The 19,093-nt window shown below is 53.1% G+C and overlaps 1 protein-coding gene across 7 annotated transcripts in view; it reads left to right on the plus strand.

Moving 5' to 3' along the window:
* Positions 1 to 19,093, plus strand: part of ARHGEF10 (Rho guanine nucleotide exchange factor 10) — a 107,563-nt gene that overhangs the window by 21,335 nt on the left and 67,135 nt on the right. For all 7 annotated transcript variants that reach the window (XM_086703059.1, XM_086703061.1, XM_086703062.1 and 4 more), the window contains exons 3-7: positions 6,612 to 6,761; positions 7,354 to 7,641; positions 9,994 to 10,057; positions 14,575 to 14,651; positions 16,969 to 17,025. In XM_086703059.1, coding sequence (XP_086559185.1) covers positions 6,612 to 6,761; positions 7,354 to 7,641; positions 9,994 to 10,057; positions 14,575 to 14,651; positions 16,969 to 17,025 — 636 coding nt within the window. The remainder of the gene's footprint in view (positions 1 to 6,611; positions 6,762 to 7,353; positions 7,642 to 9,993; positions 10,058 to 14,574; positions 14,652 to 16,968; positions 17,026 to 19,093) is intronic.

Raw genomic sequence — 19,093 nt, forward strand, 5'->3', positions numbered from 1 at the left:
TGGATGGCCCCCATGCAGGTGTCCGCCGTGTGTTGGGGTGGCCCTGAGGCTCCTCCAGGCTGGATCGTACTCGATTGTCATAGCTGGGAAGGTCCTAGAACCGCTCACTGCTTCCTCCCCTACCAGCTGGCTGTAGCCTACACACTCGTGGCCGGGCGTGTCCCCGGGGCTGGCACACCCAGCTTCAGGGAGCCTGTGGGCTGCCTTCCGTGGGACGGTCCCTGTATCCTGTGTCAGTGGTTTCCATGGCCTGCATGGGCCGTGCTGACTGCTCTCCCCGGGGTACCCGTGGTGTGCACACCGGGCGGCCGGGCCGGGCCGTGTCTGGAGCGTGGTCACGGCAGAGCAGAGTGGCGCTCCCAGGGTGGGCTCGCCGCACTTGTTGGGGAAAAACTAGAAAATAAAAGGCCCAGAAGCCCTTTCCGCACCAGTTGTTAAGAGTGTGTGGGACTTGTGACTGTTGAAAATCTGATGGCGGTGCGTGCCTTTTTCCACCACGCTTTGTCCGCTGTTTTCAAAGGAACCGGAAGCCGCCCTTCTCTCGTTCCGTGTGTCCCAACATCTGGCAGCAGCCGGCTGGGGCTGGTCCCGTGCGTGACGGAGCCTTGGCAGTGATACTGAGTGGATCTGCAGGAACGCCCGTCCACCCACGGGCTTCGCCCCCAGATGCACCTCTGCACTTGGTCTGGGACGGGAGGGGGGCCCTGACCACACGGCCGGGGTGTGGGTGGCTGTGCTAGTGGGCCGGGCCGGGGACCTGGGAAGGGGAGTCACGGCCTGTGAAGCCCAGGGCATCGGGGGGCCGCGGGCAGGCTCTGCGAGGCTTCGGTGGGCGGGAGCACATCCGATACCTGGAGAGCAGTGATGTGACCGGGGCTGGGGGGGGGGGGGCAGCAAGGCTGTCTTCTGGAAGTGTGCTGAGGGGGCAGCTCAGACGTGTGCTCTCCGGGAGAGAAGTGGTGCTTGAACGTGGGGTGCACGGTAACCAGCCCCGTTTGGGTGGTTATTTCGGAGTCCTCCCGTGTGCTCCTGAAACGTGAACGTTTTTATTTGTGACTTCTGTCTCAGTGGAGGAGGGAAAGAGGGCCAGGCAGGAGCCGGGACGGTGGGGGGCTGCCGAGGGCGTCGGGCAGAACCACCCCGCGTTCCCTGCAAGCCCACACCCACCCTGTTCTCCACGTTCCGAGTGACAAGCAGGCTGACCGCAAGGCCTGTCACTGTGGGGCCCAGCCGGTTCGGTCAAGCCATCTGTGGGCCAGGCCCCAGGCCCTGTGAGCTGGGAACTGACCCTGGGCGGCAGGCAGCCGGGAGGTGGAAAGGATCCCCCCATGGACCCCTGTTCTCGGTTCCCCTGGAAGGTTTCCTCCGGGCAGCTCTGGGCGTGTGGCCAGCGTCCTTACAGGGTGGGGGGAGAGTGTCCCCATTTCTGTGGGTGGATGGCTTCTTCCTGGCTGGTAGCCTGTGGGTGTGCCTTCTGGCTTTGGTGTGGACTGAAGGCCGCTATTTGACAACAGAGAACATCATAGTTCAAGAACCGAGATCCTGATCCGCACAGCCTTGTGGGCAGTTGACTCTTGTGACCCTTAGCGATGGGCACCCACAGGGCTTTGTGGGCGGGGACAGAGAGGGATGGGAGGCAGGGCAAGTTGGGAGTGGGTGGGGACTGACGCAGGGGGGCGGGGGCAGGGCAGGTTGGGAGTGGGCGGGGACACAGGGGGGTGGGGGCAGGGCTGGGTCGGAGGGCCTCATGGAAACCCCAGCAGAGCTCCTTGGATGGGGGTCCGGGGCTCTAGCAGGGGGTCTGGGTGTGAACTTGGGGTTTTGTGCAGACGGACACCAGGGCCTCCAGCAGGTCCGGCCTCCCCGTAGGGAGAGTGTCAGGTGCGCTGGAACTCTCTGTTGGGGGCAGAAGCAAGGGGGTCCGTGGAGGGAAGCAGAGTCAGCTTGGGGAGCTGTTCTGAGTGCGGTGGGCGGTGCCACAGGCCTGCACCTGTCACAGCCTGGAGGCAGACATCCGGGATCCCAGCCTCCTTCAGAGGCCTCTCTCCTTGGCGTGCAGACACCGTCCCTCCCCGTGTCCCCACGTGGTCGTGCCTCGGTGCGTGTGTGTCCTGACCTCTTCTGATGAGGACACCCGTCGTACTGGAGTGGGGCCGCCCTAGCGACCTCATTCTACCTTAATCACCTTTGAGGCCCCGTCTCCACACGTAGCTGTGTTCTGAGGTCCTGGGGTTAGACCTTCAGCCTAGGGTGTAGGGGGACACGGTTCTGTCCTTGAGAGGGACTGAAACAAGCAGCTGGGTGTGTGGGAGGGAGCCGGGAGACTGTAGTGTCACTGATGCCAAAGGATGGTCACGTTAAACGGGGCGGTGAGGTCACCGTAGGGGACAGCGGGGAAGGACCACGGGCATTGGCTCTGGGGACAAGGCACCCAATAGCGCGTGAAGCCAGGTCACTAGCTGGTCGGGAGGCATCAGGCATTCCGGGGGTGGCAGGGGAGGTGACCTGGCCGAGTGCAGGGGACGTTTCTGGGCTGCTGTGTGTGACGCTGTGATGGTGGCCACACATCACGGTGCCTTTGTCCACACCCGTGCGGTGCGCATCACTGGATGGAAACCGTGGACTCTGGGTGACGGCGGCCTGTCCGTGGGGGCCTGGCCCTGTGCTGCCCATCTTCCTTGCTGAAGGCACTGAACAAGAATTACCTTCTTCCTTTAAGGGGAAGACCCTGTCAGGCTTTGTTATTTAAATTTTTAAAAATATTCATTTAGTTTTGAGAGAGAGAGACAGAGTGTGAACAGGGGAGGGGCAGAGACAGAGGAAGACGCAGAATCCAAAGCAGGCTCCAGGCTCCGAGCTGTCAGCACAGAGCCGGACGTGGGGCTCGCACCCACAAACCACCAGATCACGACCTGAGCCAGAGTCAGATGCTTAACCAACTGAACCACCCAGGCGCCCTAGGCTCTGTTGTTTGAAGCAGTGTTCATAAAATCAGTTTCAGGTATATTTTATCTACTTCTTAAAGTCCGGCAGTGATGAACTGTGACTTCCGAGAGGAGGGTTGATGGAGGGAGAGCAGGCAGGTGGTTCTGAGTCCCTGCTGCGCCCAGTGGAACGTGTGGGTGGCGGGATCTCCATGTGTCACGTCGCCCGGTCACAACGCGAGCTCTCCCGTCATCACCTCCGGCTGGGTGTTTAACTCGTATTGTTTCCCTGTCACGTTGACCCGGCAGACACAAATCCAGTCGTGGGAACAGTTGTATTTCTGTGGGAACAGAAAGCATCCTGTGCGTTTTGGTTTTTCTCTGTTGAAGAGATTTATTGCCCTGGGACATGTTCCCCAGGTTACTCCTGTGAGTAAGCTGACTGACTCCCTAACGGTAACGCCGAGAACCCACACGCCGACCTCCCTGTCGTTGGGCCCGAGACCCGACTTGGTGGGAGAGCGCACGTCGCGTGACTGATCCGCGGACACAGGCTGCGTTCACCCCCAGGTCCGGTCCGTGTCTGCTGCTTTTTCTTGTGACGCTGTCCTCACTCGGTGGCGGCGGTGAGCTGTGCGTCTGTGTTTATGAAGTACGAACCTCAGGGGATTAGCCTGCTCCTGGAGTTTAGCCCAAGTGGAAATGTGGTCTGAACCCGAACACAGCCTCACGGCAGGCAGGAAACGTATGTGTTGTAGGGAGTTTGCCGAATGCAGGGAATCACTGTGGAGAAAGTACCAGTCGTTTGCAGAGGCCACAGTTAATATTTGGGTCTGTGTGTGAAGGGGATGAAATTAGTAAAACCAACAGTCTCTAGATGATTCCCTTTATTGTGGTAAAATATACGTAACATTTACCATTCTTCAGTGCCCCTCGGGAGCACGAAAACCACCAGCAGTGCCCTCCGCCTCCAGAACTTTCCATCTTCCCAGACTGAAGCTTTGTCCCCACGAGATACTGACCCCCATCCCCTGCCCGGCCCCCGGCACCCGCCGTCCTGTCTTCCGTGGGTGCTGTCACACTGTGTCTGTCCTGTGGTGACTGGCTCCCTTCACTCCGCAGAATGTCCCCAGGGTCCGTCCGTGTGGTGACAGGTGTCAGAATTTGTCCTTTCTAGGACTGAATGCTCCCCGTTGTGTGCGTCGACCACAGTCCATCTGGCCGTTCATCTGGCCGTGGACTCTTGCCTTGTTTCCGTCTCTTGGCTGTTGCGAATTATCCTGCTTGAATGGTTGCACGCTCACACAGTGGCACACTCGTGTGGTTGCACACCTGTATGGGTGCGCTGGGATCTGTGTGCCTGCTTTAATTCCTCCAGGTGAGGCTCGGAAGCAGGATCCTGGGGTCGTTCGGTGGTTCTGGTTCTGTGCTTCCTTCGTGAGGGGCCTCCTTACGGTTGCCACGGCGGCCGCTCTGTTTTCTGGTCCTGCCAACGCTGCAAGGGGTTCCAGTTTCTCCAGACCCTCATCAGTGTGTGTTATTTTCTGTTAAATGGGTGTGGAAAGACCGATTAGAAAGGCTATTAACTTAATACGTCAAGACCTCTTTCCAAATTCTCGAATAAGCTTCGACCAGATAACTTTAATGGCTTCATGAGTGTCTGGCTGTATAAATGCGTAATATGTAAAGTCTCTTTCCTACTAAAGGACATTCAGGTGAGTATCGTGACGGTCTCTGATTATTTCCTTAAGATAAGTGTTTCGCAGTAGGATTTCTGCAACAAGGGATGTACAGAATTGTCCGGCATTGGTACGTGTTGGCGAGTTCTCTTCCACAAAGTCGCCAATGCATACTCTCACCAGAACAGTTTTCTGAAGCCTTTTCTGGATTCCATTTCGGTATTTGCCCCATCATGCTTTTAGCACGTGTCAACTGGGGAGAAACTGCCCTAGAATGCTGCTTGTGGACCCGGCAGTCTCGTTCCCCCTAGGTCCTCGCTGAGGGGCCCCTCCCTCCTGCCCCGACAGAGCCTGTCCACCTGACCTCTGTGGTAAGGTGTTTCCTTCAAAACACCTGTTAGGACGTGTTGCCGGTTCCAAAGACCGAAGGGAAAAATGAGCGAGCACCTGGTATTTAAGACTGTTGTTTCTGGACCATCGAAGGTTCATCTGGACCCACAAGGCCACAGCTGGAAAGACCGTCCTAGACTGGCTCAGGTAGCCCCAGCTCTGTCACCTTCTCTCCCTAGAAACCAGGCCACCTCTGAAAGCCTGAGTCTCACGTCCTACCCCCCAGCCCCCCCTCCCCTCTCCCCCGGCTCCACTCCCCCCCACCCCGGCCCCGCCCCCCAGCTGCCAGGTGGCTGTGGAACATTTCCTTCCTGGAGAGCACACGTCGCCCCCTGCACAGCATCTGCGTCTGCTGGGGCGATGCTGACCGGGGCCCTGCACCAGGAGCGAGAGGCGCTGGGAGTGGAACTGGAGGGGACGAGGCCCTCTCCCCGCCCCCCATCATGCTGGGACAGTCTGTGCCCCGACTCACCCCACCCCCACCCCGACCCAGGGGAGGTGACTCCTCCCCAGCCTCTCTGCACCCCCCGTCCCCACCATCCCCAGAACCCACGTGGCTCTGGCTCAGGGGTGCTGGCTCTGTCACCCCACCGCCCCGTGGCCGGCTTCCCAGCCCGTGTTCACGCGTCTTTGGCTCTAAGATGACTGGTTCAGATCCCACATTCCCACACTCAGGCCTGTGTGACCGCTGGGTGGAACCCTCTGGAAGGGAGGAGGGAACCCGCTCCGGGCCCTGGGCGCCTCTCTCAGCAGATCCCTCTGCAGCCCAGTGGGACCGGAGCTCTCTCTCTGTGGGGACGCCTGATGCCCTGGCCCACCGTGCAGCACCCCGGTTTGCTTGCAGAGTGAGCGGTGTGGGTTCCATCTTGGGGGTCATTTCTCCCTCTCCACAGTGCCCACCTACTTGTTCCTTCGCAATGAAACCGCCCTGGACACCCCAAGGGTGCAGGGTCCCCATCCTGGGAGAGGGTCCCCGTGTGGGTGTGCAGGGTCCTCGTCCTGGGAGATGGGTCCCCATGACCAACTTCCCGTGATCTGTGTGAGCACCAGATGCCCACAGACCGTCTGGGTGCAGAGGAGTGAGTTGTGCACCAGTGGAGAAGGCCGTCAGGTTTGGGAGTTTTCTGTGTTCTGACTTCCGGCCCCAGTGTTGGGGTGCCGTGGAGCAGCAGAAGCTCCCTCCCCACTGGGCTGTCCCCTGCCCCAGCCCCCTAGCCTGGGCGTGGTCACCAGGGTGCTGTGGCCTCTCACGGGATGGTGGACGGCATCTGTGGGTCTGAGTGGCCTCCATCCTGCCCCATACACATCCACACGCGGGGACGCGTGCAGGACGGGGACCGCAGGGTGGGCCTGGCCTGGGCAGGGGTTGCGAGGTCCCCTTCCTTGGGTGGCATGTACGTTGTGGGTGATTGGCGTGGACAGAACCGAAGGGGCCTGGGGCCCCGTGGGGCTTGAGCGGAATCCACTAGTGTTGAAGTCTGTGGCCTCCCTCGTTTCCTGGCGCTTCCTTTCCCTCATCCTCTGCCCGTCGCTTCCGCCACCTGCGCAGTCCCTGGCACTGAATGCTAGTGCGTCTCTGCTCCTGCGGCGGCTGAGTCTGTGTTCTTTTCACCGTTAGAAAACGAGGTGAAATACGACAGGAACAACAACGAAGAGGACGAGGGGGAGCAGTTCGATTTCGACAGCGGAGATGAGATTCCAGAAGCGGATCGGCCAGCCGCGGGCGCCCCGGCCGGTGGGGGGGGCGCGGATGCCGCGTCTGGCTCAGGTGAGTCCCCGGGCCGCCCCCAGCGCCCGTGGCCCAGCAGCCAGCTCGTCCCGACCGCGGGTGAGTGACGTGGGGGGAAGTCGGTGTCCTGCAGCGGGACGTGAGCTGTGATGGCTCATTGGAGTTTGGCCGTGCTCCTTTGGTCCTTGGCATTTCCCACGGGCGTCAGGCTGCTCGGCGGCCCCTGGCGGCCTCTCGGAGGGGGTGGGTGTCGGCCACATCTCAGCACCGTGTCGCTGCGTGGTGGGAAACGTTTCTGAAACTAACGCTCTTTGAGATGCATGGAGTCCGTGTTGGGTCCTGGAGGTGGCTGCTTTTGTCCCGACCACAAGGGCTGGTTTCTTGTCCACAGCGAGGGCTCCCCGCACAGTCAGTGGCTCCCCTGGTCCGGCAGCTTCTACCTGATGCCTGTCAGCAGAGAAGCCGCCCCGGGAGCTGCCAGGCCCTGGGGTGTCCCGCGCTGACCCCAGCAATGCTCCGCCCTGTACTCCCAGATCTGGGCGTCTCCTGGGTGCCCTGGTGTTGCGTGCCCTTTGGGGGGGGCGTGGCTCCACTTGTCCTCACCTCCTCCACACTGTGTGTTTGCCTCCAGGAGGTGAAATCGGGAGGGGAACGGACGCGGAGGCCCCGGTGGAAGGCCCGACGCTTGAGGTCCCGACACGGGTGAACCCCTACTCCGTCATCGACATCACGCCCTTCCAGGAGGAGCAGCCCCCGCCCGCCGACCCGGATGCCGAGGAGGAGAGCGCCAGCCCGCCGGTGCCCAGCGGGTACTCGGTGCCCGTGCCCTGCGGCTACGCTGTGCCCTGCAACCTCCCGCTGCTCGTGCCGGCCTACTCCAGCCCCGTCGTCATCCGCGCCGCGTCCCTGGAAGAGGAAGGTAGTGTCCTCCTCCTCACTGCGCACTGCGGGCCGTGACCGCCTGTCGTCCGTGAGTCCCGCAGTCCTCCGTGTTCCGGTAGAGCCGCTGGAGCCGAGCCGGGTCACCTTCCCCCGGCAGGTGCCTGTGGGTCCGCGTGCATGAGGGCAGCGGGACGTTCGAGTGCGGCCCTCCCTGAGCAGAGGGCGGCCTGTTCCGTTCCGAGTGCGGCCAGTGAGGCAGCCCAGCCAAGTGTTTGTTCTCTTGCCGAGATCTGCGTGTGCTCCCTATCCGAGGACGCAGCACGGGCGCTGTCCTAGGTGTAGAGGCTCTCAGGGACGCGAGGCCGCTCGGACACGGAATCAGAGCTTGTGCGAGATTTCAGTAAACACGTTCTCTCCTTCCCAGTTGTGACCATTGAGGGGAAAAAAAAAAAAGTCTTCGTTAAAGAAGCTCTTGAATTTGTTTGGAAACCACAGGTTTTTAGGGTTGAGGTTTTTCACATGTTTTCTTGTAATTGGTTGGAATCTTGGAAATTAACCGTGGTCAACAATGCTATTTGTGTTTTGTGGCCTCTGACAAGTAAGAACAATGTGAAAATAAGGAAGTAGATTATGGAATTGAGAGGAGAAGGGGGGGCGCCCGGGGGGCTCAGTCGGTTGAGCATCCGACTCTCGATGTCGGCTTAGGTCATGCTCTCGAGGCTTGTGAGGTCGAGCCCCACGTCAGGCTCGGTGCTGACAGTGCAGAGCCTGTCTGGGATTCTCTCTCTCTGCCCCTCCCCCACTCTTGCATGAGCACACGCATGTGCACATACGTCCTGTGGTGCCCTGGCCGGCTACCTAACCATTTGCACCGTGTGGTTCCCTCGTGGACACAGGGCGGCCTGGCTCTGTGGGCTCGGTCAGCATGCACGTCCTCGCTGAGGCTCCCTCACTCGCATAGAGGCTCCTCTGGGACACGAGCCTCAGAGTCGGGGACAGCTGGAACCCGTCATCTTCCCCACTGCCCAGAACCAACACTGAGCCTCCACTTTCATTCATTAGTGGTCCTCCAGTGGCCAGAGACTCATGGTGCTCTGCCTCGTGGCACGGGCTTCCAGATCCTTCCAGAACAGTGAGAGATGAGCAGTGTGTGTGGCCAGCGGGAGAACTTCCTCTCGAGTGTGCTCACCATACCGTCATCAGAGTTCTCGTTTTAGCAGACATCACCTCCGGGTGCATCTGCTTTCTCAGAAGGGGGAGCGCCGGGAAGGAAGGTGTTGGGGGGGTGCATTGAGGCACGCGCGGTGTGCATTCAGGGGTGGTGAGAGGGGCCCCTGACACAGCCGCAGGGAAGGTAGTCACTGTGTGAAGTGTGCTCGCTGCCAGTCCACATCCTTTCTTCGTTGACTTTGTCGAGTATCTTTGTCTTTTAGGAAGTCATGTGGGCCATTTTTGGGGGGAGTGTGGTGTGGTGGGAAGTCTTTGGAACGGGCAGGTCTGAGTTCAGATCGTGGCCCTGCCTCTGACCTGGCATGTGCTCCTTGGCAGACAGTGAGGTTTTCCATGGCCTCGAGAACTTGTTGAGTTCATGCCTCTACAATTCCTGGTGCACCGCCAGGCAAATCCCACCGCCGGGTGAGGGGTGTTTGTTACTGTTTAGCGGGATCAGGGGACCAGTTTTATGAGTGAGATCTCCAAGCTTATTGCATTAAGCCCAGCCTTCCTGGACCTTGAGTTAACTGCTGAGCACTTTGAAAGTGGTCACGAACGTTTGCCTAGCACACAGTAAATTCCTTCTAAAACGGTGTTTATGGACAGTTTCCCAGTGTAGCAATTAACCAGTTGTTGGTTGAGCACGTGGCTAAGCCTGAGCTCATCACCCCTTGGTAAATCAAACCCAGAGGTGGGAGAACAGCAGTCAGCTGGACATGTGTGACAGACTGTGTGTGTGTGTGCGTGTGTGCGTGTGTGCACGTGCGTGTGAGTATATAAAAACTTGGTTGCCAGATATGAACGTAACTCTCCCTTGAGAATCTTTGGAGGCTCCCATTTAGACATACTTTCCAATAAATCATAATTGTAAATTCTCATGAAAAGTTAAGACACAGGAGAAAATTTGTTTCTTACTGTAGCCTGCTTTCTTTGGGTTTAATTCCAGCTGTTTCAGGAGCCTTTGGATATCACTTTTTACTGTAATCCTGTTTTGAAAACATCTTATTTTGAATCTAACCTAAAAAACCTTATATCTATCAGTTAATCATTTTTATGCTAAGATAAGCCTGTCGTTCATAAGAATGGAAAATAGGGAACCATTTTAAATGTAAAAATCTGTTTCCTACAATTTTACCCTAAGCATGAAACCATATGATTTTTTTTTCTTTCCTCACAGAGACACAGGAAGTAGCAGAAGACAGCCCATTTAATTCTTTAAGTTCTGAGGATCCAGCAAACAGGTAAATTTTTTCATTTTACACACGTGCCCTGGGTCCATGGCCGTTCCCTGTAATGTGGAGTGTGGGACACCTGTCCTGCCTGCCCTCAGTGCTGTGAGGTGGTGACCGAGCACGCCTGCTCCCCGCCCAGACCCTCCGCTCCCAGTCCTGCATCCGTCTGCTCTCTCGCCCAGGGGCTCCCAGGATGGGTGTCAGAGTACGAGGACTCGGCTAGAGGTTCATACTGTCTGTGTAGAAGGACAGACCGTACAAACGCACATGCAGATAGGCCCCGGAGAGGTGGCCCTCCTCGGCCTCCACCCTGGAGATTCTGTGTGTACTTCAGCCTTGGGAAGGGTCTCAGAACCCTGTGGGGCCGGAGGGGATTTTTCAGTGTGTCTGACCCAGCTTTCAGCGAGAGTGCTTCAAACTGATTTGATTGTAGACCTTTCTTTCATGCCACTTGCCTTCAAAAACACTATTTCTCCTCCTTGAGATGCCCAGGAAAAGCCCGTCCTCCAGGCAAACTCCTGCATGCATTTCAAAACCCTGCCTTAGTGTCTCGTTTTATAAAGTTCCCTCTTGTCCATCCAGAGCTGTGTGGGCACACCGGCTTTAAAACTGATTAAAACAGTGCACCCTCACTGTGACTTCCCCTGTCCCTTTCTGCTGCTGGACTGAGAATCCTGTGAAGGGGGAGAGCAGGTTTGACCAAGGCTTAGCACGCCATCATGCTTGTTGCTGGACGGCTGTGCAGCCATACTGACGCATTATCCACACCTGTTCGAGGTGGACTGTCCTGTGGCTTTTGGTACACTGCGTTGTCCGTATTAAAACTGTGTTAAAATATATACAACATAAAACTTACCATTTGAACCCTTTTCAGTGTAACATGTAGTGGCATCGCGTGCATATACTGTGTCACCACTCTCCCCTTTCAGAATATTTCATCATCTGAGATAGGAACTCTAACCCTCCTGTGGTAATCTACCGCCCCCCTCCCCCAGCCCCCAACAACCCCTACTCTGTGTCCTGTCTCCGTGGATTGGCCCGATCTAGGTAACTCGTGTCCTTCTGTGTCTGGCTTGTTTCACTCTGCATCATGTTTGCGAGGTTCTCCCGTGTTGTAGGATGCGTCCGGATCTCCTTCCTTTTCAAGCCTGCATAATATTCCTTTGTAAGCACATATGACCTTTTCACTCACTCACCACTCGAAGGACACTTGCTTTGTTTCCACCTCTTTGCTGTCGTGAATCGCGCTGCTGGGAACACAGGTGTATGAGCATCTAAGTCCTTGCTCCCTATCCCTTTGGCTCTGTACCTGTGAGCGGAGCACTGGATCTTATGGTGAGTCTATATTTCCCTTTTTGAGGACCCACAATCTCTTTACCACAGAGACAGCGCCATTTCACATTCCCACCTGCAATGAACTGCTTCCAATACGGTCACCAAATTTATTTTCCAGTTTTTAAAGATTGTAGTCATTCTAGGGAGTGTGAAATGATACCTCCCGGTGGTTTTGATTTGCATTTCCTTGATGACTAATGATGCTGAGCACCTCATCACATCCCATCGCCCATTTGTATGTCTTCTTTGGAGAAATGTCATTCACGTTCCTTCCCCATGTTTGAGTTGGGTTTATTTGTTGTTGTTGAGTTGTAGGTGTTCTTTATATAGTCTGAATATTAATCTCTCGTCAGATGCGTGATTTGTGAACATTTCTTCCCATGCTGTGGGTTGTCCTTTCACTCTCTCGATGGTGTCCTTTGCACAAAAGTTTTTAATTTTGATGAAATCCAGTTTATGTGTTTTGTTTCTTTTATATTGCCTGTGCTTTCGGTGTCCTGTCCAGTCAGTTGTTGGCACATCCAGTGTCATGAAGCTCTCTCACTGTTTTCTTCTAAGAGTTTTGTAGCTTGACTCGTGAGGGTGGGTGGGTGCCACGTTCTGCCATGTCTCTTAGGTCTAATTGATTTGTGGCACTCTTAGCGTCTTCTGCCTGGTGGTTCTGCTGTTGACAGTGCTACACTGGCGTGTCCAGCTGTCACTGTGAGATGGTCCATTTCTGTGTTCAGTACCGTGTACTTTCACTTCATCTATTTTGGGGCTTTTTCGTTAGTTGTATGTTTGTAATGGTTATATCTTCTTGTTCTATTGGACCTTTATTCAATATATGATCTCCGTCTTTGCCTTCTGTGACCTTTTATGAGTTAAAGCCCATTTTGTGGGATCAGGCTTTACCCAGCGTTAGAATATCTACCACCTTGCCTGGTCCTGTGTTTGGTGCGTTCTGGCTCTGTTTGTTTACCCACTTTTAGTTGTTATGTCTCAGTTTGCCAAGCCTTTACCGAGTGCCTGGCCTGTGATCGGTATCAGAGACCGAGAGGAAGTAAACCGGTCTCAGCACACCAGTGAGGACTTCCCTCCCTCCCATATGGCAGCTTGCGGTGTTTCCTTTCGCCCGCGCAGGCACCAGCAGAGGAGATGGAGAGCGAGAACGGACTCCTGACTCGGGTGTCGGGTCCTTGGCCTGCTGTTCTCACGCTCACCTGGCTTTTTCTTTGGGGTGGTAGGCTGGCCTCTGAACGTAGAAAGACATACGTGTCCCTAAAAGACTGGTGTCTTTGCAGAAAGGGATGTGCAAGCTCTTTCCACCTGGTTTACATTACATGTGGCAGAGCAGGTCCACCAAGACCCCTCAGTAGAATCACAGTGTGTGTGAGACGAGACACAAGCAGGTGGCACATTATCGCCGGTGATCTGAAACGTACGGTGGAAAACACGTCTGCTGAAAGGATCGTTTCTTAGAACAAAAAGAACGTGAAGTGGTGTGAGAGGGCAAGTTCAGATTCTCTTCCAAAGCGCGACCTTTTTTAAATCTACAGAAAGCGACCTTTTTTAAACCTACGGAAACACTCGGGAGCAGTTTAAATATCATCCATTTTTGCTTTAGATTTTCTGTTTTTTTGCTTAACTTCATTTTGATGTAATTTTAGACTTGAAAAGTGTGAGAATACTTTCTTTTTTTATGTGACATGTTCCTCAACTAAGTGTGGGGACGGACTCAGCTTCTTTTCTTACACGCATCCACAATGTAGCGTATTGTGTCGCACATGCTTGCGTAGCTAAAGTGTCTGTGACCTGGACATTTTTAAGACCTTTGCCATCTTCCCTGGCCTTTAAATCTTGTATTCAACCATTAGAACTTTCAGAAAACTAACAAAAATGATGATAGAAGAGACCACGCTGCAGTGACCCCCGCCATATCTGTCACTTACCGTGAAGTGTGGCATTAACTCCGTATGAATGATTCTCCTTTGCACGTGTGTGTTTTTCCGAGCTGCCCCTGGTTGTCTCTGAGCACTCACCCTAGTTCCAGCCTCTTTCCCTTCCCGTGAAGTGCTCCACACCGCGCTCGGCTCTTCCTTGCAGAGCTCCCCTAGACCACGGGCCCTTGAGGTTGGTCTTGTCCCAGCTGTGTTGAATGAAGCCGACCTTGTCGTTCTTCTGAATAAAGCATTCCAGAGGCTTGCCGTAGCCCGCGGGACAGCATTCCTATCCTTGTGTGTGACCTGTGACTTGGCCCCCGGGACCATTGCACCAGAGCACAGCACCAGTTGAGTCGTGAGCACTTTTTATTTCTGGCCGCGTGAGGTCCCTTCCCGGAGGCGAGAAGGCCCGTCTGTCACTCCGGCGTGTCTCTGCAGCTGGTACCGTGTGCGGCACACAACAGGCCCGCAAGAAGTTCTGGTGAACAACTGGAAGATGCTTCAGGCCCCCTGGAGCAGAGACCTCGTTTCTCCTGTTTCTGTTGTGCGAACACCTGTGCCGGGCACGTGGCGGGCGTTCGGAGGCACGTACAAACCGCTGGGAACGAAAGCTTGAACCTGGCGTCTGTGTTGAGAAGCCGCGGCTGGTCCGATAAAACGAGCACATGTAGATTCTGACCTGCTGGGTGAGGGGGCGGAAGCCCCCGCCTGTGTCAGCCAGTGGCCCCCTCAGCGTCCCAGAGACCACTGGGGGGTGAAGCCCCCGGGGCGTTTGGATCGAAGGCACGGCCTCGGTACACCCGCCCCCACGCACAAGGGAAGGGAAGGCCCCAGGTGTATTACTCACATATCCCAGAAATGGGGTGTGTGCAGGGGGCCGGGGGAGGGCGTCCCTTGTCCCCGTAGATACAGAGCGAGGTCAGGCACTGGTTCCTAATGAGATGGTTAGGGCAGAGGTCACTGACTTTTCAAGGGCTTAAGTCTAAGTGTTTATTGTAAAAGGGGCCCCGAAAAAGCCAAGTGGGAAGGTGTGGTGGGACCGCAGGCATGGGTCCTTCCATACACGTCCGCGTTGTGGGTGTGAGTGGCGGGGTCATATGTAAAATGCATAGGCAGCAACTCAGAAGACGTTCTCAGCACAGGACGCCCGGAGTAACATCTGGGGACAGCGTGCACACGTTGGAGCTCACGTACCCTTTGGGGACATTCGGCAGCGTCCTGACCGGAAGCACGCTCACCCTCGTGGTCTCCTGGTTTGTTTTCTCCCAGTGACGAGCGAGCGCCTAAGGAGGACAGTGCCCTCGCCCGGTGGGCGGCGGACCCGGCCAACACCGCGTGGATGGAGAGTAAGTACACTGACCTCCGGGAAGCCGGCGGGGCCGTGCCCTCATCCTCGCCAGGCCCCGCGTGGACGCCGCCCCGGGGGTCGATGTGTGTTTGCCGGCTTCCGCTGATTATTCCCACGTCCCTTCAGAGCTGCATTCGTTTCCCTGAAGGACCAACCAGAGCTGCCTGTCGCTGCTGTCCCCAGGCTCTCTGAAGCCCTTATTTTGTTTCCAGTCGGAACATCTCTGCTCCCCCCGTCCCACACGGGTTCTCTCCTGATTGTTTCTTCCCAGTACAGTCCTTGGGTCCTGTCACGATGGTCCCGTGTTCGGGGAACTGATGCTCTTACACGGGCCCACACTCAGCAAGTTACCACGGAGACGTTACCAGGCATTTTCTTGTGATTCTCACGGAGATGCTTTTTCAGGCTACCATTTTGGAAAGGGGGTGGATGGCTGGTTAAGCTAGCCCACTGTCCAGATGGCATACCAGACCTTCTGTTCCACATGTGGCTTGGAAAGCTGAGCTATTTTTAACTAGATTTGACTTATAATTTTTAAAAAAAAGTAAAGATGGCTTTTCCAATTATCCCTTTATTATCTACTGGCTCACTAATTTCTGTGTAATTTTCTATGATCGACTTACAAGGAAGAACCATCTTAACTGTCTCCTGATTGTTCAGTTATCTCCTGGAATGTGTCGTGTTCTGGTTTTAATTATGACATTGTCAAACAAAGAACCTAGCATAAGTAGAGGATTCTGCTAGGGGGCCGCTAAATGGGGATCATTAAGGGATGAAATTATTTTCCTCCTGTTTGCTAGCAATTTTATTTCCAGAGTAAAATTTGTGTGACTTTCTCCCATTACTTGTTTTTTTTTTTTTTTTTATTTTAAACATTTTTTTTTTCCCAACGTTTATTTATTTTTGGGACAGAGAGAGACAGAGCATGAACGGGGGAGGGGCAGAGAGAGAGGGAGACACAGAATCGGAAAGAGGCTCCAGGCTCCGAGCCATCAGCCCAGAGCCCGACGCGGGGCTCGAACTCACGGACCACGAGATCGTGACCTGGCTGAAGTCGGACGCTTAACCGACTGCGCCACCCAGGCGCCCCTCCCATTACTTGTTTTATTGCACAAGTGGCAGTTAATTAGGATAACACACAGGTTAGGGGTGCTGACACCCCCCACAGTAAAAAATCTGGGTATGACTTTTGACTCCTACCGGTGTCTGCTGGTGACTGGAAGCTTTACCAATCACATACACCGCCGATGATATTGTGTGTATGTGTCACGTACCGCATTCTTACAATAAAGTATCACAGACAGGTTCGTGCAGGTGTCACAATCAGATCTGCACGTAAGCGGACTCGTGGGCTTCACGGCTGTGGTTTTCACGGGTGCGTAGTCGAGCATCCCACACGTTGTCGGGAGTGGAAATGCATATCACAGTTGCAGTTAATCTTATTACAAGGAAGGGGGTGTCTGTCACACGGGGGCCTGACGGCAGGAGGAGAATGAGGGGCTTTCCCAAGTTTGCTGCCTCCCCCTTCCCCCTCCCTGGAATGTAACTGGCTTGAGAGCAGAGGCAGAGTTGGGAGTACTTACCTCATCTTGTTGTGGCTTAGTCGCGGTGACCTTCACGGTTTTCAGTGTGTAAGTAAGACCTCATAACGTGGTTGATTTCCACGAAGGCCCAAACTTACAAATACCGAAATGCATTTCTAGCTTCACTGCTGCTCTCGTACACGACCTTTTCATACCGTATTCACTCAGTAGTCTGGCCTGGAAGGATCCCGACCTTTTCTTAAGAAAACGTGTTACAGTCTCAAGAGGACATGAACGTTCCACATAGTGTAGTCGGAGAGACTTTATCCTAACAGGTGAACATTCTCATCCTTGTGTGTGCCCAGTTTTCATATCCAGTAGTTCAAGATATCATAGATGATCGACTTATTTTAGGTTTCCTGTTAACATAGCACCTCTTGGGCTGTCCCGTTGTTTCTGAAACCGTGTATGGCACCTCTGTATTGTTTGTACATTGGAACACGTTAACTTCGTAAGCTGAAAAATATAAAGAGCCACATAGAGACGTGAAGGTGAACACAAAATAATGGACTAAATTGGCCTAGAAACCATAAAATTCCCCATTCATACCTGGCTCACGTAGAGTGTCATCCTTCAGTCCCCAGAAAACTTCTGCTTTGGGAAGGTGCATGTGTCTGCCCTTTGGAACTAGCTTTCTGCATCATTATAGCGTCGTGTGAGACTGTGGCCCTGAACAGTGGACATTGTACTTGGTGTTGGTTGGTTTTGAAAGTTTTCTTCTTTTTATTCCAGATCCAGAAGAAGCCATTTATGACGACGTGCCAAGAGAAAATTCAGACTCTGAACCAGGTTTGAGTTGTCTGAAATTGAGTTTTAGAAGGTTCAGTTTATCAGTCTTTCCCGCTGGGTGTAAAAAATGACTAGTCACTGTGCACACAGACCCTAGATACACAACTCCTACGGATTTTATTATGTCTTATAGTGCCTCATTGATACCATGGGGTAGAATATTTGAGCACATAGATGTGTGTGGCTGTATTACAACCTTATTTTATTTTTTTTTAACATTTATTCATTTTTGAGACACAGAGACAGAGCATGAGCAGGGGAGGGGCAGAGAGAGAGGGAGACGCAGAGTCGGAAGCCGGCTCCAGGCTCTGAGCTGTCAGTACAGAGCCCGATGTGGGGCTCAATCTCAGGAAGGTCATGACTTGAGCCAAAGTTGGATGCTTAACCGACTGAGTCACCCAGGCGCCCCTGTGTTACAACTGTAAATAGGATAGTTGATACATGTAAAGCAGAGGGAATTAAAGATGTGGAGTGTATAAGTGGAAAGGTAAGAAATATGGAGGCTAAGTACTAGCACATATTTGATAAATGATACGAATGAGAAGGTAGAAGAAGGAAGTACCAATACTTTTGTAGAATTCAGGAAGGATCTAAGTTCTCAGATTGTAGAAATACAAGTTCAAAGCAGGGTTAAGCCTGAATCCATACCTAGGCACATACACTTAACAACTGCTGGGCACAAATCAGTCCACTCATACCAAAACACAGGTGTTTAAAAAGAGGGAAGCAAAGGCAGTATTAGATAAAGATTGGGGAGATTTACCACTCAGACTCTAAAAACTGTCACGTTGCATTTCAAGGAAAAAGTTACCGAACCTAATGAGAAGCAGACACGACAGTGAGCAAATAATAACTTTGTGAATGAATCGAAAGGAGTGTTGACCAAGATAGCAGTAATAGTGTTGTTTCATTGGCAGGGTGGGACCAAAGCCCCAGGCTGTGGTAACTGTCAGCTGGAGGGTGGACTGACCCTGAACATCTAAAGTCTGTGCGTTTTCCAGGAAGAGCATAGATAATGATGTGTGTTTTTGGCTGTGATAGGTCAGGTCTGCATCTTATGGGTAACCACTAAAAGAACAGAAATGGATTATTTAACTCCCAAACCAGTAGAGAAAACCTCAGTCTGGTAGAAAGCAAGAAAATGGAAAGTAAGAAACTATGGCAAATGGTATGAAAAAAGATGGCAAAATTAGTCCAAATATATTGCTACTTATGGTAAATATAAATTGAATCCAGTGGCCCATAAGAAAAAAATTCTCAGGCTGGATGAAGTAGCAAAGCTAGCCACATATTTTTGTGACAGCTATATAAGGATATAAAACATTCGTAGGTAAATGGATGGAAAAAGAAATATAAGGCCCATTCCAACCAAAATATAGCCAGTATTACTATAACATATTGAATTTTAGGCCATAAAACATTAGGTTTAGAGTCCTTCACCAGAGAGAATTATAACAGTTCTAAACTTGTGTGTACCTAACAAGACAGCCTCTAAATACAGAAAGCAAAATATGACTGAGAAATAATCAGCAACAGTTAAGTACATAATTAAAGTGGGAGATTTTAAGACCGTTCCCTCCACTGTCTTGGATACTGGATACAAAATTAGTAAACTGTGGAAGAATATAGTATATGATTAACCTAAAGATTGAAATTTCTTTTCAAACACATGGAATATTCATAAAAACCATATAGCATTCCTCAAAGCAAATATTAAGAAATGCCTAACAATTGGCATTTAGGCCTCATTCCCTAAGTTGAAAAAATCAATAGGAAGAAACACTTGAAAGTTAAAAATAATACTAGTACTTAGCTCACAGACAATGGTGAAAACAGAATGGAAAGTAGAAATATTATGACTTGAATAATAATGAAAATATGGCATAAAATATTATGGGGAAGATTTAAAATCATGAAGAGTTGTAGTCACGATGGCGCCTGTTAAGAAAAGACGGTGGGGGAGTAGTGAGCCGAGCCTCTGCTCCGTGACATAAGAGAAGAGCGGAGCAAACTCAGCAAAAGTAGAAGGACAAAAAATGATAACAGCAAAAGTGTTAAAACAGAAAAC

Source organism: Puma concolor, chromosome B1 (genome assembly GCF_028749965.1).
Source record: "Puma concolor isolate L17-30 chromosome B1, mPumCon1.1.hap2, whole genome shotgun sequence".
Lineage (NCBI taxonomy): Eukaryota > Metazoa > Chordata > Mammalia > Carnivora > Felidae > Puma > Puma concolor.